At 44.2% G+C, this 23,888-nt stretch overlaps 1 protein-coding gene and 2 long non-coding RNA genes across 4 annotated transcripts in view; 2 read left to right on the top strand and 1 right to left on the bottom strand.

The window, feature by feature from the left end:
- Positions 1-23: 23 nt before the first annotated feature.
- On the top strand, positions 24-5,626 carry LOC135575642 (uncharacterized). Its single transcript, XR_010466801.1, has 2 exons — positions 24-350; positions 3,569-5,626. It is a non-coding gene; the product is annotated as an uncharacterized LOC135575642 (long non-coding RNA).
- Positions 3,459-23,888, bottom strand: part of GCN1 (GCN1 activator of EIF2AK4) — a 41,706-nt gene continuing 21,276 nt past the window's right edge. The window contains exons 30-58 of one of the 2 annotated variants that reach the window (XM_065033760.1): positions 23,674-23,863; positions 23,254-23,324; positions 22,285-22,450; positions 21,172-21,366; positions 20,733-20,979; positions 19,991-20,112; positions 19,567-19,681; positions 18,908-19,087; positions 18,348-18,568; positions 17,565-17,633; positions 17,277-17,415; positions 16,972-17,168; positions 16,483-16,625; positions 15,592-15,709; positions 15,229-15,444; positions 14,726-14,890; positions 14,145-14,306; positions 13,609-13,701; positions 13,215-13,358; positions 11,972-12,241; positions 11,566-11,679; positions 10,821-11,051; positions 10,046-10,239; positions 9,345-9,459; positions 8,118-8,214; positions 7,158-7,306; positions 6,470-6,574; positions 4,745-4,963; positions 3,459-4,154 (exon numbers count right to left, since the gene is read on the bottom strand). In XM_065033760.1, the coding sequence (XP_064889832.1) occupies positions 4,029-4,154; positions 4,745-4,963; positions 6,470-6,574; positions 7,158-7,306; positions 8,118-8,214; positions 9,345-9,459; positions 10,046-10,239; positions 10,821-11,051; positions 11,566-11,679; positions 11,972-12,241; positions 13,215-13,358; positions 13,609-13,701; positions 14,145-14,306; positions 14,726-14,890; positions 15,229-15,444; positions 15,592-15,709; positions 16,483-16,625; positions 16,972-17,168; positions 17,277-17,415; positions 17,565-17,633; positions 18,348-18,568; positions 18,908-19,087; positions 19,567-19,681; positions 19,991-20,112; positions 20,733-20,979; positions 21,172-21,366; positions 22,285-22,450; positions 23,254-23,324; positions 23,674-23,863 (4,573 nt within the window). In that variant the 3' untranslated portion in view covers positions 3,459-4,028. The remainder of the gene's footprint in view (positions 4,155-4,744; positions 4,964-6,469; positions 6,575-7,157; positions 7,307-8,117; positions 8,215-9,344; positions 9,460-10,045; positions 10,240-10,820; positions 11,052-11,565; positions 11,680-11,971; positions 12,242-13,214; positions 13,359-13,608; positions 13,702-14,144; positions 14,307-14,725; positions 14,891-15,228; positions 15,445-15,591; positions 15,710-16,482; positions 16,626-16,971; positions 17,169-17,276; positions 17,416-17,564; positions 17,634-18,347; positions 18,569-18,907; positions 19,088-19,566; positions 19,682-19,990; positions 20,113-20,732; positions 20,980-21,171; positions 21,367-22,284; positions 22,451-23,253; positions 23,325-23,673; positions 23,864-23,888) is intronic. The other variant, XM_065033761.1, reaches the window with a different exon arrangement.
- LOC135575643 (uncharacterized) lies at positions 11,280-19,250 on the top strand. Its single transcript, XR_010466802.1, has 2 exons — positions 11,280-11,742; positions 11,936-19,250. It is a non-coding gene; the product is annotated as an uncharacterized LOC135575643 (long non-coding RNA).

Here is a 23,888-nt window from a genome sequence, read left to right as displayed (position 1 = left end):
TGCGCTGCCGCCCCTCCCCCGGCACGCGGCGGCGGCCGCGCCTGCGCAGAAGGTGGAGCGGGCGAGGCGCCTCGTGCGCGGCGGCGGCGGTGGGGCCGTGAGGGCCGGGCTCTCATTCCCCTCCCCGGGAGCTCGTCTTCCTCCTGTGCTGGCCCACCGCGGCGGCCTGGCCCGCCTCAGCTCCCTCAGGCTCTCGCATGAGGCCCGTGGATGCGGCAGCAGGGGAGACTGCCCCCGGGAAAGCACCGAAGGCCTGAGGGAGCCTTGACGCTGCCTCAGCGACGAGCCTGTGCGCCAAAGAAGCGAGTGCACAGCGACAGGAACAGTGCCCCTCAGGGCCCGGCGGCCAGGTGAGGAAAACACAGTCCCACAGCAAAGTCCTGTGAAATGGGCAGGGTGTCGGGCAGGCCCGGCAGTTCAGGCCAGGCTGGAATTAGATTCCTGGGGCTTTAATGCAGAGATGTGCATGGGTGTGGCGCAGGAAGGGCCTTGGTTTCACACGCGGGCAGCTGTGCCTGTGCCATCCGCAGCCCAGAGCCGCAGAATTTCAAATGGCACTCTCACAATTGCCTGACACACAGCCCCAGTGATTCTGCTGTCACACACATACTGACCCCAGGTTCCAGTATAGGTTGGGAAATTACATATTAGAGAGCAGTGTAGGAGAAAGGGACCTGGGGGTCCTGGTGGACAGCAGGATGACCATGAGCCAGCACTGGGCCCTTGTGGCCAGGAAGCCAATGGCATCCTGGGGTGTATTAGAAGGGGGGTGGCTAGTAGATCGAGAGATGTCCTCCTTCCCCTCTACTCCGCCCTGGTGAGACCACACCTGGAATATTGTGTCCAGTTCTGGGCCCCTCAGTTCCAGCAGGACAGGGAACTGCTGGAGAGAGTCCAGCGTAGGGCAACGAAGATGATTAAGGGAGTGGAGCATCTCCCTTATGAAGAAAGGCTGAGGGAGCGAGTGTATTTGTACTTTCCGTGCACATATGCACGTGTAACTTTCCATGCTCAATATGAGCATGTGTAAAATTAATCCTCGCATAATCGCGGGTGTATTTTCCTCCTGTGCTTCCACATAAGCACGTGTAACTTTCCGTGCACATTTGCACGTGTAATTTTCCGTGCTCAATACGAGCACGCGTATAAATTATTTCCTCGCACAATCGCGAGTGTATTTTCCTCCCGTGCTTCCGCATAAGCACGTGTAATATTTCGTGCGCATTTGCACGTGTATTTCTCCTCGCAGGATTGCGAGCGTATTATAAATTTACCCTCGCAGAATCGCGAGTGTACACTTCCCGTACTCACTACGAGTACGTGTAAAATAATCCTGCACCGTGTTTAGGCAGGTGTGTACTCCTCCCGGACTCAGAGACGGCTCCAGCATTGTTTTGGTGAAGCCGTGTGCATGCACACTGCGGACCACCTGTTGTATTAGTTGCTGTCCCTTAATAATTTTCCTCAACTGATATCCGAACCAGTATTTAAGTCACTTTTGGAGTGCTAAAACCCTGTTTCTCACCAGTTTAATAAAAGTTGTTTTGGACCCTGTTGTCCCTTAAACTAACCTCGGGGTGCCCTTAAACTAACCTCGGGGTGCCTCTGTGACACTGCATCATTCATATGACATTGCTGAGGAGCAGGAAAAAGGCTGGAGTGTTACCAGATGTGAACATGTGTTATTTTACAGCCTTGTGCTTATAGAAACCCTGCTGGAAAGTGGTTTGCAGCACCCCAAACCTAGCTTAGTGCTAAAGCAACTCTCCCCCACCCCGCATGTCACCCACCCAGTGAAGTATTTGGGCAGCCCGTTGTATAACCCAACATGCGCCCTGAGCATCGGGGTAACTGAGGGAGCTGCGTAGCTGTGGGGAGATCCCTTGAATCCAGCGTACAAACCACCAGCTCAAACCCAAAGTGACGACGACTCCTATTACCTTTATTTTTAAACTCAGGAAACCTCATCATGTGGAAAGTGTGAGACAATGTGCTGTTATCTAATAAAATGGACAGTAAAAACTGTGACTTATCTATGAAAAAGAAAATCAAAATATTTGAATATTTTATACTTTCACATTTGTCTCATTTTCATTGAAATTTTTAGTGCCTTGTAAGTTTAAACATCTCTCATAAATTATTTTTTGATCTTCTTGAAATACACCCAATTGAGCTGTCACTCAGAGACAGTTGCTTGACAGTTCAAAGACGTTATTACAGTCAGTTGTGGGGAAAAATTATCTTTTACTGACAACCGGTATTTTTAAGACATTTGAAACGAGAAAAAAATTAATTCTTTAGTCTCCAAGTTGGCACAATCAATTTATCAGATCTCATGTTGTGGCAAAAATTATGGGTATTTTATTAAATTGCAGTGTATAAATAGTTTAGTGAAAAGTAGCTATCAAAATCCAAATTCAGTGTTGTGCTCTAATGGAAAAATGAGCATATTCTCAGTAAGCGCAAATGTTTACAAATATATAAAGGGTGAGTGTCAGGAGGATGGAGCCAGGCTCTTCTTGGTGACAACCAGTGGTAAAACAAGGGGTAACGGGTTCAAACTGGAACACAAGACGTTCCACTTAAATTTGAGAAGGAACTTCTTCTCACTGAGGGTGGCAGAGCCTGGCCCAGGCTGCCCAGGGGGTTGTGGAGTCTCCTTCTGTGCAGACATTCCAACCCGCCTGGACACCTTCCTGTGTAACCTCATCTGGGTGTTCCTGCTCCATGGGGGGATTGGACTGAATCCCTAACACTCTATGATTTTGTGTGATTCTTCTCTCCTCATGGTCTGAGCCACTCAGACTTAACACGCAGGGAAGATTCTCCCCCTGAATACCACCCACCCACTTGAAACAAGAAATCTTAATGCTCTGGCTTCTCAGGTGCAACCAGTTTCTGTGTAGTTTCATTAAATAGATAAGGCTTACTTAACTATTACTCTACATAGAATGCAAAGCTCATTTTTCCTTCTAAAATTTGCATTCTGCAACAAGATTTTCACTATATCCATCAAGTGACATAAAAGGTATTAATAAATAAAAATAAACTTCTAAGAAAGAAGTAGATGTGGCCAGATAATACAAAATACTGGTTTCGTTGAGCAGTGCAACTCGTTGACAAAAAAAAATCTGTACGTTGGAAATGTGAATCCTTCTTGTGAAGCCTTTGAAGACATAAAAATAGAAGACTTCTCACACATTGAACAACTAAAAAGCTGTCTGTAGTCAAAAATATTTTGGAAATTAATAGGAGTAATTACTTACAAATTTCATTAAATGTCAGTTCTGGCTTGGTTTTAAGCCCTAGCTTGTCTCAGTTTTGCAAAAGATTTTTATAGATTACAGCGCTACCCACTCTACAAACCATATGCCCTAGAAAATGCAGGTCCAAAAAAATAAATCACAGTGTAAGCTTGTTGACAAATGAGTTTGCAAAAAGAACAGTGTACACCAGAATGGATCAAAGTCAGAGCCTTTATTAAATGTTCCTTCTTTAAACAGACTGCATTTAATCCCCCTTCCGCATTTGCGATTTCTAAGGCTATTTTAAATACTTCGTTTTACAGGGATTTTCACTCTTCAGAACCGTCACAAGCAGCAAGTTACCAGTACACAAAAACAATATGCTTTAATCACTGAGTTCTATTCCTGCTTCACAAGGTCTGTGGAAAAGACCGACAATACTTCAGTACTGGATTTTTTGCACAGACCCGGGAAAGGAAATAGATGTCACCAGAGTTTAAGCCTGATGTGCTCTAGCCACATCTCACAGTTGGCCACAATTTACCATTATTGATTAGTATATCTGCTTCTTGCAAATTATCTGTTTCAAAAAGGGGACCAAATTTTCAATTTTCACCTAATGCGGGTCTAATTAAGGCTATTCTGGTATATTTGATACTAAAATACTCTCTGGGAGTCCTTTTCATTAAATCCCGTCAGAATTATCATTTTCAAAAATGAAAACATTTAAAATAGGTGTTTGAGTTGAAATGCTGATGCAGCGGCCGGGTCAGTGTTTTCTTATCACGTCAGTATAGTGTCATCGATCTGTTCCTCCGAGTCCGCCTGGGCCGCCAGCTTCCTCAGAGATCGCCTGCAGCTTTCGTTGAGAAGCTCCAAGCTGGCAGCATCTAGAATCTTGGAAACCGACTGTGGAAGGAAGACAATGCCAATTAGCGATTCCTTACGACGTACCATTCAAAATAAGAATGGAAGCGTCGTAAAAGCTGTATTTATCTTAAAATCTTTCAAACGTACCAAAATCCTTCATCTGGTTTTAAGATTCCAAACATGGGAACTATCCAAAAGTAGCTGAGACTTAGAAAAGCAGTCTGGAAATGGCTGTATGAAGTAGTCCATCCCAAAATACTCTCTCTAGCAGCACTACTGCTGTGGTGGGATTATACAAGTGACAAAAGTACTGAAGTCACAGTCCCAGCTGAGGAACTACAGCACAGTAAGGGCTGAAGGCATTTTGAAAGCAAGGCTACCACGTTAAACATGGGAGTTATGTTAAACACCTTGACTTCAGTAATACCACACTGTATGGCTGTACAGTATTAGCATCACATATTTATTCAAGGCTTTGCACAAGAATACTGATGCAGGTTTAAATCCAAACAGGAATGTCCCACTCCGGCTATTTCCTAACAGACTGAGGCTCCTGGCGCAACACCAAACCATACACAGAGCAAGGTGACACACCTCTACCAACCATCACATTTTCTTCTGTCTCATACCTCAAGCACTTCTTCACCCGCTCTCATCTTCAGAAGGTTGACAATAGCTTGGTCACTATAGGCTCTCACACTGGTGTTTTTGTCCTTTGTGTTGTCCAGAAGTGCTTTGAGAATTGGTTTAATTGTCGGAGGATCCAGTGAGGGAAGATGGTTTTTATTTGCCCACCAGATCATCTTTTCTGCCACTAGCTTTATGTCACTGGATGAGTTCTGGAGACACTGAAGAAGACAAAGATGGACTTAAATGCAGATATACCAAGGACAGGTATTTAAAGCAGTAGTTAATCTTTTTAATATTAAAGTCTTTTAAACTACAACAGGAAAACCAAACAGTTTTCAACTCACATGTACACAAGAGATAAACTTGTTAGCACCAAGTCTGACTAAACTGTGTAACAGTAAAAGAAGATCAAACCCTGAAAACAAGACACATTTGCAAAATAAAACTTCTGAAAATGAGGGTGGCAGCAGGGTCATAGGCTTCTGTCAACTCTCAAGCAATGACAATGACCACTAAGTGCAGCAAAAGCACCTCTAAAATACACTCAATCAGCAGCAACAGCCAAGTCAGTCTCTGGTTGGAGTATGAGGCGCATTTCAACAGTGGACTTAATTTTAAAACTAAAAAGTAGAGCTCCGTATTTTTTATTTAATCTCAGCATATTTAAAACATGAAAGCTGACATCTGAATGTCAGCTGCACTAATACTTGATAAAGGTATTGTGACAATGGTGATACTTGGATTTTAATGCAATACTAGGATAGAAATTAATATATAAATGTAGGATTTCAAACAAAAAGTCTGCTTTGGAGAATAATGGTCTGCATCACGTCAGTTTGCATGTTTGGTAGTTTTTTAAATAAATTGAAAATAAATGTAAAGCCTGAAAATGTAACACATGTTATTTACAGTAAAGATGACAGGCAACAGAAGCAGCAGGTCTCCTGCTCTAGTGCTACTCCTATCTCCCTGTCTTTTCTAAAGCGTTAAAAACATCCAGAGGTTCTAATGTTTAAAATTCAAATCCTGTCTACCATGAGGGATACTTTCATGGGGAGGGAAAAAACCAAAACCACACACACACAAAAACCCCACAAACGAAAACCACAACACAAACCCAGAACACCCAAGAAAGAAAGGACTTGTGAGGTAGAATATTTAAACATATGTCACTTGAAAAAAGCATTAACTTCAATACTCTCTTATCTCAGTCTTTGGGATATACTCCCTTCCACAAAAGTGGAAGTCAAGGAGACCTGCAGCAAAAACAGGTAAGAGTGGGTATTTGATACATTTCTAACAAAGGCCCTTTGACCTTTAGCAACCTTAAAAAACTGCTAACTCCCCCCCACCTCTTTCCTCCTCTGACAGCTGTTTGTTACTGCCAAGGAAAAAACAAATTCCTAAGAACTGAAACTTAAGTTTACCAAGGAAAGATCAAAAGTCAAATTTCCATCTTACAGCAGGGGTAGTGGTATTGTAAGCACAGCTGCAAAGCAGGCTGATAAAGTGATTCTGGCTGTATTTCACCACAAAAAGATCTATCTAGATTTTCAAGGATCAGGGGATTTAGAGCTTCCCAAGCTAAAGCAACCAAGCTTTCAGTTTTCATGCTGGTTACCATACAGAAATTTGACAGAGAAAGCCTCCCTTGAGTTAGATCCAACAAAGAGTCAGATGACAGGACAACACTGCCACAACACTGCTCTCAGAAAATGTCTTACCTTGATGAAGAGGCTGGAAAGCTTTGGAGGCAGGTTCCCTCCTTCTTCCATGTGGTATTTCATAAGGAAGCCCATCCCTCTGATGCCACTAACTGCAATGGGAATCTTCAACATAAAGATGAAAATCGGTGTTACTACAGCAGAGTTCAGTGGCCTGTATAACTGCGCCCACAGACACATCGACTAGTGAGCTGCTGCAGAAGGCTACATAGATCTTTAAAAGCTGCAGCACGCAAAGCAGGAAAATATTGAATTAATGTTACTGGGTAATGAGAGAACTACGAGCCATATGGAATAAGGGAGCAGGCCCCACAGAGCCCACAAGCTCCCTACACCAAATTACTCATTCAACCCTAGATTTAAAATCTTCCTCCTAAAATGAAATATTGTCGTTTGTAAACCTGTCCCATGAATGAGAACTTTAATAGGGGAACAGAAGCATAATTCCAGTGAAAGTTACTCTGCACGTGTAGATTATTTAATCTTCATCTCCACAGAGATCAGAACTCAAAAGAATCACAACAGTCATGTAATTTCATTCTAAAACTGCATCTAGCCAAGGGACAATCTTCACACAGCACTTGGCAGTTTCTGTTCTGTCTGGTACCACAGTGAACTTGCACACCTTTTAAAACTACTCCCCACAAGAGCTTCCAACAGAACTGCCCCACGCTTGTGCAGCACTCACCCTGTCAGCAGTAGCATTGCTGAGGATCATCTCCTGGACGCTGTTGTAGTATTTGGGGGAACACAGCCTGCTAGGAGCAACGCTGACAGCCACCGAGAGAGCCAGGCTTCGGCCGTGCCTCACCATCCAGTCGATGCCAGAGACATCTGCTGCAAGTGGAAAAAAAGAACAGATACTCATTCTTCTTCATTTAAGAAAGCTTTTTGTCAGTTCACTTCCACACAATGAAATAATAAGCAGCATCTAAAGCAATGCCTTGCTTCCTCCACTCCTCCCAAAAAACCACAGAGTGCTAACATGCAACACCTCTACCAGACAGGAACACCACAGCAGATATGGAAACCAGACATAGGTGACTGTCTTGTTCAATCCTGTCCAGCCCACATCACTTAGTGGATGAAACAGTTTGGCATTGGAATTACACAAGCTTTGGCTCTCTAATATAAAAGTCATCTGTAATTTGAAAGCAGATAACATATTCCCTTTTTAATTCCATTGAGAATAATCCCATAGCACTCCCAACCACTCTGAGTTCCTATAAAATTCATGCTTTAAACTGACTTAGAGGCAAATTAGTTAATTCTCCAAAAGCTTCTGAAGCCATTGGATGTGATCCACCATGAGCCAACCTGGGGTCAGTGTGTCATCAAAAAAAGCGGAATGGCCCCTCCTGTTCACCCTGCCTGAACATCCTGTCACCTCCCATCCTCTCTGTCAGCACTAGCGATCACTCAGCCGTGCTGGGACTTCCATCACCTCATCTGAAAACAAATAACGCCAAATTACAGGCACCACCCTGCGCTTGACTATGAACCACGCTGCACAGATGAACAACCACGAGCAAAGAGAAGTACAAGAAAATCTCGAGTGGAGATGCAGGTTTAAGATAAAGAGGAGGAACCTAAACAATCACCAAGTTTGCCTGAACCAATTCCAGTCACCGTAAACAGCTTCACCTACCCAGTAAGTGCTGGTGGAGCACGGTGCTGAGCTCCTCTTCCGACAGAAACGCGCACAGCTCTGCCAAGCAGCCGGCCGAGGCCATGCGGGTGGCGTCCTGAGGGGGAGAGGAAGAGAAGAGTAACACCTGCTGAGCTCAATACTCATCAGAGACAAGGAGCAAGAGCAGCAAGTGACAGGAGTTGATATGAAATATAGAAGGAAACATTTTAGTAGATACCCTTTCACTCCTGTTACCTGTGGGTTTCTCAGTTCCTAAGGTTTCTCGTACATAACGGAACTTAAAGCCAAATCCATAGTCAAAAAAAAAGAGCAGAGAAGTGTTGGAGATCTCATATAAATTCTGATTTGTAAATGGAGAAGTCATCAAGATGAAAGTGAATGTTTTAAAAGATGTGTTAAGAGTGAAGCTTAGGTTCACAGTCTAGAAAGTATGTGTTACTTCCAGCCATCTCTAGATGAGCTTATCTCTGTGATAAACTCACACTACTTTTCATTTAAAAGTGCCAGGTTTTGGTGTTTTGGCTGGCCTATGTGACAAGCCCAACACTATTCCTCCCCACCCTGACACTTACTATCCAGTGGGAATTTTTCAGTTTTTTTACTCTAGCATGCCAACAGTTGCAAGTCTATTAAAACATAACACAGAAATTACTAGGTGATTAATTTTAGTCTCACAGATGATACTGTTGCTATCTGCCATGTACAGAAGACCCTCTGTTAAATGTGGAGAGCTTCTTACTCATCGAAAAAAAATCTGCCGTTATCTGAAAAATGTCTCACACTAAATGATAAACCCACCTGAGAGCCTACAAACGCACACATGTGCATGTAGTGAAAGTACTGCAGGTTTTCTCCAAGATAAAAAGAAAATCCTGACTTCAGAGCTGCCTCACACATTGGTGAGGAGCTGCAGGTCAAACCCACATATATGGTTGCTAAGGAAACATTAAACTCACAGATTTTCAGAGTTACCAGTGATTGGCTACAAATCTCTAATTCTTGCACCTGACTCTCAGCTAAGACACTTCAAGGCACCAACGAGATCGATTTCACTCGGTTTAGTGAGTGCCCAATCACATGCTTCTTTATATAAAGTTTCTTTCCACTCTATCATTAGTAATTTTCCCCAGAAGTTATTTTAGAAAATAATTCTGTTAGAAAGTTCAGATTTTCATTTTAACACTGTCCACAGCAGGGCTGCTTTGCAGCTGGCTGCAGCCGTACCTCATCGTGTCCCAGCATCCCCAGAAGCACCGTGCTGATGTTCTTCCTGATGGCAGCATCTACTTTTGCACCAGCTCCTCGTGTTACAAACCGCAGGGCTTGCAGCATCGTGTCCCTGGAAGTGATCACAACGGACAGTCAGACACCGCCTTGCCCCACAGAAGAAACTGAGCTCCGCATACCAGTAACAGTTCCTTACACAGCAGTTACACTGATATTCCTTACAGTTTAGGAGACTGATACTCTCTGCACTGCTGAAAACTCCATGATAGACAACATTTCCACGCTTTGTCTCTCTGCTACAATTTAAATATTTAATATTTTCAAATATTAAAAAAATTCTCCAATGAGGAAGTTAATTTCTTAGGGATCTGTGCACTTAGGATACAACAGCTGCATTACTTCAGGTCAGACTGACAACTGAAACAGTCTTGTACCTGAAAGTGAGCTGCAGTGGGTTGTTCAGGGCAGGAGAACCAGGCCAATGCGGAGCAATGCTTCCCCGAGAAACTATCACAGCTTCTGTCCCAGGACATCCCTTCATCCATGTTCTTTGGTTTACAACCCTTGAGTAACAGTTAACACTGTTCAACTAATATGTAAATATTACTCTCAGAACTAAGGGGGTTTTGTTCATTCATCCAAGCCCTTTCTTCCGTCCTTAGTTAGCAGAAAGGCCTGAGGTATCACCCACAGCTCACCTGATGGCAGAGTCATCACTGGAACGAATTCCATTCAGCAGCTCCGTGAAGAGAGGATCCACTTTGACATGGATGACGATGAGTTTACCGAGAGCATCAGCAGCTTTAAGGCGAACAGCACGGTTTGAGTCTTGTAGGGCTTTGGTGAAGGTTGTTTGCAACTGGGGCAAGAATGGTTTCAGGGCAATCTCAACCTGTACCAGAGAGGAGAGAAGGGAAAGTGGTACAGTCAGGTCTGAAACAGTGGTTAAAATCAAAGCCTGACCTCTTCTATAGCAGTTTGGTATCACAAGTAGCCCTTACTCAGGTCTAACACACTGCTAAAATAGCAAAAACATGAAACAATACCACAAGACTTTTAACTTTCAAATCTTATTTTCTGCACACTGACATACAGGAGTCATGCTGCAAAATTTTACACTGTCATGAACAACCTTTTGTACACTAAGCTCAAAGATACATAAATGATCATCTCTGCACTTAATTCATAAAGATGGTGGACACAGGAGAGACTAAGTACATGGTAGTTTTTAATCACCTGAAAGTGGGTCTGACATTTAGCAATACTTCTAAGAAGCCCAGCGATTCAGGCATTGGGGGCTTTTTTGATAGGCCAGGAGCTGCTGGGAGAATACAACCCAGTACCAGTGCAACGCCGAAATATCAAATCCACCCCAGCAGATATCTGAGCTGTGTTTACACAAAAGGCAACAAATATTGCTGAAGGTTACCATGGCAAACATTCACAACAGCAGTCAATTACTTTGAATCTTACCTTAGCTAAAAGAAGGCTTAATGTTTCAAGCAGAGCCACCTTGACATTCCAGCTGAACCGATCTCCCAGGATCCGAATCAGTGGCCCAGTAATGCTCACCACAGATGGTTTAAGAGCTTCAGCAGAAGTCAGCTTAATAACCAGCCCTAAGGCCTTTGCTGCCTCCTCCTTCTGCTCTGGATTACCAGTTAAAACACCTTCCCGCAGCACCAGGAGTATGGAAGTCACTCCCTGTCACGAAGATGGGATAAGAAAGCTTAGACGCTAAGATGCAAAAAATGCGTATCTTATTTTTGCTCCCGTTATACACCAGATGCACAAACTTGGAGAGTTTCTCTCAATTTCCTGTTGACCTTCAGCTGCCTGCTTCCACATTTACAGAGCTACTTTTATTTGGTTTGATTTCATGCATCTATGCCTCACTAAGCCAGTTGCTATGAGAAAAGTGGTGGCGGCTCAGGCAATTTTTAAACCAGAGAAATTTGGCACAGAAGTCCAGCATTACTCCCCCACAGAATGCAGTGAGCAACCATGACTTATATGCATAACAGAATTGTCAAAGATCTTGTTACAAAAGGAGTCTTCTGTAGGGTAACAGCAGCAGTGACCTGCAAAAAGCCTCTCTACAGGTTTGGAATGCCCAGATAGTCACTGCTTCTAATAGCTGTAAAGTTGTATCGATGAGTTCCCCCAAAAGATGGGGTGTTTTGGCTGTAACAAATCCATGCTCATTGTGACCCTTTACCTTCTTAGGAATACAGAATCCTGGCACATGTTCGCCTTTGGCCTCATTCCCTACGGTCCGGATATCCCTGTGCAGGTCCTCGATGAGAGCAAGCTGGTTCGCAGCGTCTAATTTCTGCAGGAGAGAGAGGGAAGACAAAGATGAGCCAACCAGCTGTGCTTTGCGAATTCTTCTCAGGTGTGTCAAGAGAAGGCACCTGCTTCCTGCCTCCTCCAAAGACCTGGCTACTGGCTCACAAAGCTGAGACCAAGCTCATCTTAGAAATCTCAAATCTTTGCAGCGTTTGCAGATATAAATGTAGCTTACAATCAGAACAGCAGGTTCGATTTAGACAGTATTTTACCAGTTATCCCCATTTTCTCCTTGACAGGCATTACCACTGTAACCTTTTTCGGCTGCCTCTCACCTTGGTGATGGAATTAAGCGCGTCCCAGCTCTCATTCAAAACTACAGGGTTGGTGTCATTAAACAGACGGATCAAGCCTGAAACCAAGCTCTTCAGATGACCGGTGTAATCTGCTTTTGTCTTGGAGCAGTAGATATTCAGCATGACAGCTGCTGCCTGTCTCATTCCCAGCTCAGGGCTGCGGGTAGCTTCAAGTAAATCTTCAGTTATAATTCTTTGTCCAGCGTCATCTTCCACAGACAGGATTACAGACTGGCAGTTTGCCATCTCCTAAAGAGTCCAAATTAACTTCACATTAACTCTCAAATAGAACAAAGCCAAATTTAGCCCCTGGCTTCCCCATGTTATCCACAGCATTATGTCTTGGAGAGATACTACAACATACCCTGGTTGCTAATCGTTTCTCAATAAATAGCTGGTCGTGTCACCATTAAAGGCTCAACTCAGTCCTGGAGCAGAGCTAAGTGTATAACCAACTCTCAAAATCTAACAAGTGACCAAACTCTGTGGAACCGATTGCTGAGCAGGTTGCTTTCCAGCTGCAGAAGGGCTAATTTACAGAAATTAGAGTAGCTCAGTCTCCCCCGTCTTACTCACCCGAGAGACTGTGAATCTTGTCAGATAACAGTTTTTTGATTTGGATAATTTAATGTTGTGCATCATAATACTAATTACAAGCCGGTCTGAGGGTACATTAGAGATCTCCAGGTAGACTTGGGGCTAGAAGCTGATCTAATGGGCATCTACAGCAGACAGACAACAGGACTCTAACTCACATTCCTGATTCACCAACTTATGTACATGTCTATCCGCAATCACAACTCCAGGATGTTCTCTGGAGTCCAAGTATCAGATGTTTCGGAAAGCAGTACGGGAGCAGCGCTGCATGCAAAACAGGAGATTTCCTCCCTTCAGCCCTTTAATCTCTCAGTCTTCTATACCAAGAATAAATACAAAGTTAACTAGACACTCTGGCAGTCCTCCAAGAATAAGTAAACTGAGAATTATATCTTGTTGCAGGCGAAAGAGACTTCTATATGGATACAAATAGATTTGGAAAGCATACGTTTTTCGACTCACAATATGCCACCAGGCAAAAAGACTCATCCTGAAGAAGCTAATGGACCGAATTAAAACATGCAATCTGTGACTCCAGAGAACACGGGTTCTCTGCGGGGAAGCAAACCCCAAGCTCTATCTTGAGGCAGCCTGTCATAACAAAGAGCTGAGCCGTGCTACTTGCCAACTGCTCTTCGCTGGTCCCCAGCTTCTCTTTCAGCGCAGACATCATAGCAGGCAGGATGACACCCAAGTGCCGTGTCAGCGCGTCCCCTGCCACCGACGAGAGGAAAGCCAGCACACGGGTGTTCACTGGGGGGGTAGTCAGCTAAGAAAGAGAAAAGCCCAAAATTATGAGACAAGCAGAAAGTTTTTTCAGAAGGAATCTCACTTCATCCACACCATGAAAAATGTCTAAATATAAACACATGACAACCCAGATGACAATATTTTGAGCACAAAATCGGAAGAAAATTTCAAACTATGCTCTTCCTTTTGGCATAACAGTCCAAAGAAAACTGGCAGCAAGCCGAGGAAAAAGCACAGCTCTGAAGTTTAAAATTTGTTTCCAATTTTACCTTTGGCACCAAATAAGGCAGCACCACACGGCTCTTGACAGCCATTACTTGTTTAAGACCATCCACAGCAAAGTCAGATGTCTCTTCATTATCCTACAGGGAAAGAGAAAGTCACAAACCTGAGAGATGATTCGTGACACAGCAAGTGAAACCACATTTCAAGTGACAATTTGTCATGAGATCACATCACCAACACACAAGTCCTTCTATCCAAAATGCTCTCATATTATCTAGCAAAAACCCAGACCAAGCTCTTCTGTCACATTAGGAAGATTTTCTGTGTGAGGAATGATGGCCAAGCAACTCAGGCAGGTGATGATGGCAATTCCCGAGCAGAGCCAGGGGGAGGAATCCGCAGGCCTGTGCTTCAGCCATGAGACCTTCCCTACCGATGGCTCCATGGAGGAGGCAAAATAGAACAGCCATTCCCTGGAAGGTCTGCCACTACAATCCTGCTTCTCCTTTAAACCAGTTATTCAAAACCTGTCGCACAACATCACTAATTGAGCTGCTGACTAATGCTGAGCAATGCTTACCAGCTGCTTCAGCAAAAATGGCAGGATATCTTCAAGAGCTTGATGGCCAATTGTTGAGTGCAACTGTTCGAATGTTTTAGCTGCAGCCTCTCGGACTTCTTCCAGAGGGTCACAGAGCGCTTTTCTCACTGTAGGAACCAGGGATTCGGAGAAAAGCAGTACCTGAAGATGCAGAGATAGAATTGCAGAATGTCTAAAGCACAACAGACAGATGCATCTCAGTAAAGTAGCTAACAATGCAGAATTTGCACAACTGAAACTAAATTGCAGTTTGCTTGAAATATATTGGAAGAAAAGCAGGATTAATCAATACAAGTAGTTGCAGAGCTTTAAGGCTACCTAGAGGATTATTTCTATTATTATATCTCATAAAAGTCAGAACTGGGCAATGTTTTAAATTTACCGACAGACACACAAATGCTTACATTTTCCTGAACAACAGCTCACGTTAGTTATAAGCCCTGAGTTCAGTCCATAAACCAAGTCCGGCACAGCTGTATTATTCTGTCTCAACTGCAATACCTGCGCCATAACATAGATACCTCAGAAAACGGAGATTTCCCCTTCCACATTTAACTCACCGCATCCCTGCTGGTGGATTTCATTATCTCGCTCAACCCAATGCAGACTCCTTGCCTCTCATCACTCTTGTCTGACCTCAGTCCTTCTTCCAGAATAGGAATGATCTCAGGAAGGATCTTCTCTCCTAACTTTCGGACAAGGTCTCCTAATGTCCGTGCTGCAACCTGTCCCCAGAAATTAATTAACTATTTTTCCGTTTTATAAACTTAAGAAGATGAACTGTGAGCAAATATTAACTTTTGACCATAAACCACTGTTCACAGTATAGACAGAGTAGCAGGAATGGAAATAACTACTGTTGTAAGTAACCATAGCAAAATGGTTTTACTGTCATCACAGTTGCCGTCAGCAAAGAGAGAACTCAGACATACTCATGGTTTAATTAATTGTTAAATTAATGACAGCTTTGGAGTGATTTATAGGAAAGAATTACCCTGTGTTCTTCAGAAATGAGAGCACACAGTCACCTGCAGTAACGGGAAGGCATTACTCAGTTTCTCACCGTTCGCTTATCTGCACAAGTACTGGCCAAGAATTTCAGCAGAAGCCCGAAGAGGGTTGGCAAAATTTCACGCAGCGTGCGAGGAGTGTTTGAGACCACGATCTTCCAGACGTGCAGGGAGGCCTGACGCACCACCAGCTGGGTGTCGGAGCGGCCCATGTACAGGCCTGCCAGCACCCTGTTCCTCCTCTCCACACCCAGAGCACTAATAATAGCCTGCAAAGAAATAGCACACAATTGTATTATCCACTCCTGAAACTTACAATAAGAACACGACACACGATTACCCAATTTGCCTTTCCATCAGGGTTTCCATGCTGCAAAATTAAACAAAAAGGCACCAACAGACACAAACAGCTTTACCTTGTTGGACTGGGCTGTTCCGAAGTTGTCATCCTCTGAGGCAGTTTCTGTGGTCATTTTTCCAGTGACTCCTGAGATATGGAACAGAAGATCTCCAAGCAGCTGAACTGAGCTAAACCTGGTAACGGGAGCAAGTCAAGTGTTACAAACGGGGTAATTCAGGCGATACCTGTCCAAATATGACAGTATGTCAAAATCAGACAGGAGCAAAATGCAGGGCAAAGAGCTGGGTCAGCACCAAAACGCTGCATGGGCTGGTACGTCAGAGCAGTCTGCCCACACCACCGAGGAGCTGCATGCTAAAAAGAAAGGGAAGGAACAAATTCCAAGCTGGTAGGGGCTGAGAGAATTCCTGTATCAAAGCAATGAATCACGGAATAGCCTGGACTCTACAAAGGATTGAGACACCAGCATGGGTCTCAATCCTGGGGATCCTCACCTGGGATAGGTGTGCTCATCAGCGCTCAGCTGACACAAACTTTTTAGTACAGCTAATTTTTGAGCCATTGCTACCAGCTGTGAGCACTCTACTGCACATTTCCATGCACAGGAGAACAATATCTTACTCAGCATTTTGAAAAACGAAAAACAATATAGGAGAGCTAAATATTGCCACATCAACTGCCTTGGAAGTGTTTTTTGGAGTCACTACCAGAATTAATGATTTTGTAGGAATGTGCTGCAGGTACCAGGAAACCTGATCTACGGCTGGTAGGGCTTTGCGGGCTCAGTGCTAGGAGGCGTCATATTCAAATCAACAAGCAAAAAGAGAGACTTGCTTTTCCGTCCCAGGAGATCTCTGCATTTGCTTGAGGAGCAACAGAGTTGAAATCACACCAGTTTTCCAACCACGGAAGAGAACTGTCTGGGGGTGAGGTGGTTTTCTTTTACCTTATCCTCCACAAGTCATCAAACAGGCCGTCCTCGAGCTGCGGCAGGAGAAGCGCAATGGCAGTCTCGGCGTACATACTTATGATCCTCTGGCCAGCGCGCAGGGCCGTGTCCCGCACAAACTCATTCTCGTCTGCCAGTGCCTGAACAGGGAGAAAAGTGTCTGTGAAACTTTGGGGGTTTTTAAGCACAATACAAAAAAACAGGTGGAGGAAAACAAAATGATGTTTTTTCTCTCAGCCATGAAAAGTAAATGAATGATGGAGTTGTGAATGCACAAAGGTGATTTCAAGAAATTACTTGTGACTACAAACAGAAGACAGCAAGCAAATCACTTGGAACACAAAATAATTTATAATTTAAATTCTTTTACATTTTGTACAGTCCAAAGCTGGACAAGTTTCTGCATGTCTCACAATTACTGTAAATGATGCTTAAAATACTCTAGAGCATTATTTTTATCCTCTAATAAATAAAACTCCTACGCACCTTAAGGATACAAGGAATGATGGGACCAACATAGGGAGTGAACTTGTCTCCAAAAGTAATTGGCAGGTAGTTGAACATCATGATATAACCGTCTCGTACATGAGGAGCAATATCCACTTTACTGGCAGTAGCTACAATCTCTGGCATAAGTTTCTCCAGCTTTTCTACTCCCAAACCAGCCATAACTTCAGCCAGACCTGGGGAAAAAAAGCAGGTAACACAGCTGAGAAACACAAAAAAGAACAAGCTAATCTGATTTAACATGAGAAAGCTTGAGCTCAGTATTCAGCCACAGCTCTCCTCACCTTGAGCAGCACCAGATCGATCCACTGAGCTCTGCTCATATGTCAGTGTCTCCATCAGCCATGGCAACAAATCCTCAAAGCACGATTCTCCCATCCCCTTCACCATGGCTCCCAGCGCCTTTGCCGACACCGTACGCACCTGACAGACAAGAGGAACGGAGAGCTGCAAAATATCCTGTCAAATTCACTAAGACAGATGTGTCAGACTGATTACAGACCTACGGAAACTCGGGACAAAGTCTGACCTAATGCACTGCAATACAAATGGTATTTGTACAAAGGACGTACTTCAGGTACAGGATCCAGCAGAGATGCCTTCAGGCCGGGGGTCACACTGGGCAGGTAAGGAGCCAGATCCTGAAACAAAGAGCTCAAAGAGTAAGAACCAGATTCAAAACGAGAAAGAAACTGAAGTCACCTTCATGTAAAGGGCATTCAGCCCCTTATTACTAGCAACGATCCTCAAAATCCTGAGAGATTAATCAGTTGCTTTCACAATCTTGCAAACACTGAATTGTTCTGCAAGTCCAGGAAACACCAGTTCTGTGCAGACCACTCAAAACCTTTTTTATGCTCACCCACAAGCTAGAGCCTTGGATCTAAGGAAAATCCAACACTATTAACATTTACACAAGGTTTAAAGGTAGAGATTATCAGCACCAAAATTAAACACAGATCTTTAGCCTACAGCGAGGTTGTACAAATGCTTTTCAAACAAACCTTGGATCCATTTGTAAGCAGCTGATCTGTGTTTCACTGGTTCTGGTTTTGCTTGTTTGTTTGTTAAGGCATTTCTTATATGGTAAAAATTACACGACCTTTTTGCAGGGATAAATCTGGTAATAACTAGATGACCAAAGTACAAAGCTGACAGTCTTAAGCACCTAAGAGTTGTCACGGTGTAGCCATTATTTATTCATTTACATACATTTGATTAAAGAAGCTTTGTGGATTCTAATATTGTTTATCTTAACAGCAAAATCCCCAAACCAAATAAATTCTCCCTAGTGCTTGCTCTGTGATCTCCTACACAGCATACACAGCACACAGAGAGAATTCTTAGCCCCATACCTTCTGATCAGTCAGGGAGTACATGTTCCCAATGATCTGGGCAGCCATCTTCCTGGTGTCTGTGGAACGATCTTGAAAAGCTCTCTGGACAATCGGCATGATCAGCGCTAAGGATGGAGCATCAATGAAATGGACAAATTTGGTATCCAGTAGAGTCTGCAGGCACTTCTGGGTCTTCCTGGAGGGGTCAGTGAGAGCATCCAACAGAACTGGAGCGATTGCTGAACATTTTAAAAAAGGAAAGAAAAGACTTTATTCGTACATAAAACAAAACCACGTGTCAGGGTGAGCTGGTGTTCTCTCACGGGATACTGTAGATCCTTCTAAAGGAGCCAGAAGGAGAAGGACGGGGGCAACCCTCTTAGCATCAGCTGTCAACATGGACAGGAGGATTCAAAAAGCTTTGAAGCAGACAGCTGCTGTTAAGCTTTCATGTCACTTTTCTAGGAGAAGTTTCATTTCTATAGAAGCCTGGATTTAATCCTCAAGGTTGTGAACATAAACCTTGCTGTTATAAACCATGGTCACATCAGGACATCAAATACGCCAACGGTTCTCACCCAGGATCTCTGGATTCCTGATGACAGACCCAATCTGCCGCAGAGCTTGCTGTCCCGCGTTCTGCACCTTCACGTGGGAATCCGTGAGCACTTCAGTCAGTTTGGGCACAATATTGGGCAAGCAGGAAGAGAGCTGTTTGGGAGCACAGTACGCCATAGCCCCCAGCAGTTCCACCGATCCTGTGCAGGAAGGACACAAAAAAGAAAGAAAAACAGAAAACAATCAATACACACCATTAAAAAGAGGTATGAGGAGATGATCTCATTTTCTCAAACTCAAACCTAGCAGCTGGAGGACACACGGAATGTCTGAAATGCATTAAACTACTCTCTGCCTCTTAAAGACACTACAAACTATGTGTTTGGGGTATTTTTTGTAACAGGCAAAAGAAGTGGGGGAAGAAACTTGCAGTTTCTGGAGTACTTGGAGAGAGACGGGATTAAAAAGTGTCCTCTGAATCTGCTGGGAGAAAAAAGTTGCTCAAATGTGTCAGGGTACCCATCTTTATCTCAGAAGCTGCAAGTTCCACAGTCGCTTATGAGACAATAAACTATTAATATCGCCATCATCTGTAGAGATGAAGGAGTAAACCAGAGAACAACAGTGATGGGACCTTGTGGGATACTCTCAGTCACGTCTGTCAGATATTGGTCCATACCGGCTTTAGTTCTCCACGATTCCTCTTCTAGTGCTGCAAGAAGCGATGGCAAAACCAGCTTCACCCCGTGAGTGCTCAAGTTGCTCATCACGGCTTTGGCACAGTCATCTGCAGCCTCCAAGGAGAAGAGAACATTTACAAGCTGTGTCACAACGCGTGCTTTTTCCTTCCTCAGAGACTCAATGGGGACAAAGCCGTCATGTAAAATAGTGTCTAAGTACAATGATGCAGCTAGTCAACTAGCTCCCAATTAATGGCCGATGAAACAAGATGCTTTCAGTTATTACGAAGATCAAATTGTTATTAGCAGTGCCTCAAGGGATAGGTCCCTTCTCAATTTGCCTTGTTACAAACAGTATTCATATCTATTGCATTTCAGTTTTCTCTTAACACTCTATGTTCTCAGAAATTTAAGGCATCTTACCTCTCGCACGTACTGGTTCCCATCTCCAAAACAAAGCAGCAAGTGAGGGAGCACATGAACCACATAGGGCTCAAAGAGCTTCCCAAGCATGCTGCAGAGCATCTCAAAGGCAAACAGAGCCCCTACAGAAACAGAAAGGACACTCAGAATAAAATACAGTTTCATTTAAAGATAAAATTTGCCAAATATCTGTAGAATTTCTCCAAAAGCACTTGGATCTCAGAGGTGAAAGTTTCTTGCCTTCTTGCACTTGTGACTAGTGCTGTGGTGGGGATTTCTGCTGTCAGAAAGGACAAGAAGCCCAGCACCATTAAAAACACGCAGTGGTCCTCTGAGCCCTCACTCAGGTAAGCAGAAATAAGGACAGGAAACAGCAGCAGCCAAAGGGACAGCCAGGCTGAGAGAGCCCCTCTGGACCGGCTGCAGGGGAACGTGTCCTGTCTCTCGGGGAGCAGGAGCCTCCCCAGCACCACCCCCCAAGAAAACATGAGGGAGGGAGCACGCATGTTGTCTGGGACCAGAAACCCTCCTTCCACCACAATGCAAATAGAGCGATTTTAGGACACTGTACACAATCAGTGGCCTCGTGACAGACACTTCCCATTGCTTTCTCTGCAAACTTGAATAAAATAAAAGTAGATAAACCAAGCACCGGGGTTCAGGTATCATTTGATCTGACCCCAGTGGTAGTAGGGATAAGAGAAATACTAAGTATTCCATGGGAAAAGCTTTTGTCCCTTACCCTCACGCCGACGGAAGTTCTTCTTGTCCTGGATAGCATCGGTCAGCGTGGTCATCATCTCCTGTTGCTTGAGAGAGAGGATGCCGAGGCCCTTCACCAGGCCTGCCAGCCCGTAAGCCGCACCTTTGCGCTCAGCGTACTTATCAGACTCTAAAAGCAGCTGCATGAGCTTCTGTATCATTCCTCCTGCATCCTCCTTAATTGCAGGCACCAGAGGTGGCAAACAGCTCGCCACTGACTCCTGAACCTGTAAAACAATCCACCAGCTATCAGATCACAAAATATTAATCACCAGCATAACTTCCCCCAAGATTGCACCTACAGTGACAGCTTCCCATCACCAGAGCTTTTTGTTCATCTCTCTTGACATTCCTGAAAGCATTATAGTGTTAACCGGCCTCTGCAAGGAACCTGAGGGCTCCTCCAAGGAGGCTCCTACCTGCTGAGATGGTGTGGACAAGGCTGCAATCAGTTTGCCAACAATTGGTTTCACTTTAGGGTCACTCTTGTCCAGATGTTTTGCCAGTGAACCCATGAGAATGACCACGCTTTGCCTGACAGCATCATAACTGGCATCAATAGGAGCATTTTTTAGGAATTCTTCAAACACTGGCAAGAGAGAGTTAACATTGTCCTGAAAAACAAAACCACAGAACTTGCCACCAGAGTCCACTCAGAATGCGATTTGCTATGCTCAATGGACTTGTTTGTTCTTCTCTGAGCCAACAAACTGAACAATTACACTGTATTTACAGTTCACTTCACATGTCACATCACATAAAACCTTGCGCCACCCTCACAGGCAACAAATATTTTCTGCTAGAGAGAAGTTAGCTCTTAAAAATCAGATCCCCCAAACCTGCCAGCATCATGTTCTGCCAGAAGCAACACAAGCTACTAGGCAAGGCTGCCAGCCTCAACTTCAGTGCCTGCTCTTTTGCTTGTTGCTTTTGCAAAGGGAGAACAGAAAGATAAAATAAACCCCCCTGCTTTTCTAACAAACAGAAAGAAAGAATAAATAGCATGAAAATTTTCCAATTGTCTCAGGCTAAAGTGCAGCGCTGTCCAGGAGACTGGCACACACAAGGAAATGAGAAGCTGAGCCATTTCCACCCCGCACATCTCCCCATCTCATGCTGCTGGAGAAGGGCTGGCCCTGACGAGAAGGATGGGCCTCGATTCTCTGAGTGGCTTCAGTTGAAGTGAGCCAATGATCAGCAAGCTTTCATGCTTTTCTTTGCATGAGGCCTGAAAGGGAATTCTCACCTCCCCAGGATTAAAAGATCTGTGGTCTAATTTTGCTTTTATTACTGTAGTTTTATACCATTTAAACTCTGGTCAATTCAGGGCTATTTCTTTTTTACAGCAATAACAAGGAAAAACTGCACTTCACCAACACTAGTCAATAACAGAACGACCCTGAATACGCAGAAATTCCTACTACATCCAAGTTCTCTGAGAAATAAAAAAAAATATCTACGGGCTCCAACACAGTATCTACATTTTCATTCCATCTTTTTCCACCGCTAGAGAGAGAAGAGTCCAGACTTACTTTGCCATGAGTGTTGAGCGTTGAAAGGGCTGCATCTAACATGCACTTCCTGACTTCGGGACTGCGATCGTTCAGAGCGTCCGGTACAAAGAACTGGAAGAGGGGCTTCACCTGTGAACTGTCCAGATGCTGCGAGAGCTTGTTGAGGGCCAAGGCAATGCCACACCTGGGAAGACGGTGAATTTGTGAGCTTACTGGCTTTTCACAGAATCTGCTTGAAGTCACAATCACATTTGCTACCAGCAATGCATTACAAAAATTGAGAAAGAACCACTACGAAACCAAAGAGCATCAAGTGTCCAACCTATGTGCGTTTCCTTACATAACCCTACGCTGCAAGTTCCCAAAAGGACAACAACCTTTCAGCCATATAATGACTTTTATCCCAATTAAACATTACAGATACATAGGCCAACAAAGACAGACGTTGGCATCACTTTGTCTGTTGCTAGAAAACAGCAGCTCCGCAACAAGGTACATCAGCACTAACGAAGAGATTAGCTTAAGACAGGCAGTGAACAAGACAATCCGCAATTAAACCTGTATAGAGTGTACAAGTCAACAAAAAGTAATTACCCAAACTGGAATTTATCCAGTTCATTAAGGCTCGCGCTGCTGCTCTTGAAACAATCAATTGCCCACAGAGAGGCAGGAATACAGTAAGATAAGACAAAAATCAGACAGTCTGAGGGGGAAAAACTCTGTTCTTATCAGAAGGACATAGAGAAGACAGCATCAAATACTGGATGGAACTGAGAGCATTTCAGTTCAGCCTGCCTAGCATGCCTGCGGGGCACAAATATTCTCTACCAGAAGGGAGCATAAAAACCAGCAAGTGAATACAACCCCTTACATTTCTTTCTTTTAACACTCCCCTTGTTCTCCGCTCCCTGAACTTCTAAATAAAAATCGGGAACATCTCATTTGAATGCACTGGAAGTGATGAGATCAATCTGAGGCTGACTGTACCTTGCTTCCCACTGGTCAGGTGGCGATTCAGATATCACTCGCCCCAAAGCATCCAGAACCGGAGGCGGCCTCTGCAAGGAGAAACACATCATCAGAACAACTTTCCCAAGGGCACTCCTGCAGAGAATACTGCCAGCCGTACCTGCACAGAGGTGTGATACCGCTAGCGGAAAAGCATCATAAAAACCCAAAACAAGCAGAGAGCTGGGTTAGGCCTAAAAAGACTTATCACCTAAGGCCTGTACAATGGTACCATTACTGGCTGACAACTTGAGGATCAAGACATTAAAGTCTGTGACAAGCTCAAACACAGCAACAGTGGGCTTCACACACATCCTCAAGACAGACGAAAGGAAAAGCCATTAATAAAAGACACAAAATACAGCACAAGCTTGTGCCTGTCAACCCCTCAGGACTTACGTAGAGCTTCTCCTGGTAAATCTCGGTCAGTTTATTCATGACCTCTGCTGCTTGGTTTCGATATTGAGCTACAGCTCTGGAAAGAGCTTCAGCGCCCGCTTGTCGCACTGCCTCTTCGTGGTAGATGACGTCTTTGATCAGCAGGGAACAGAGGTCAGGCTGCAGCTCCAGACCCATGGACTCCCACAACCTGCAGCACACACGGAGAGCTGACG

The sequence above is a fragment of the Columba livia genome, chromosome 17 (assembly GCF_036013475.1).
Source record: "Columba livia isolate bColLiv1 breed racing homer chromosome 17, bColLiv1.pat.W.v2, whole genome shotgun sequence".
NCBI lineage: Eukaryota > Metazoa > Chordata > Aves > Columbiformes > Columbidae > Columba > Columba livia.
This window is presented reverse-complemented; position numbering and strand designations above follow the sequence as displayed.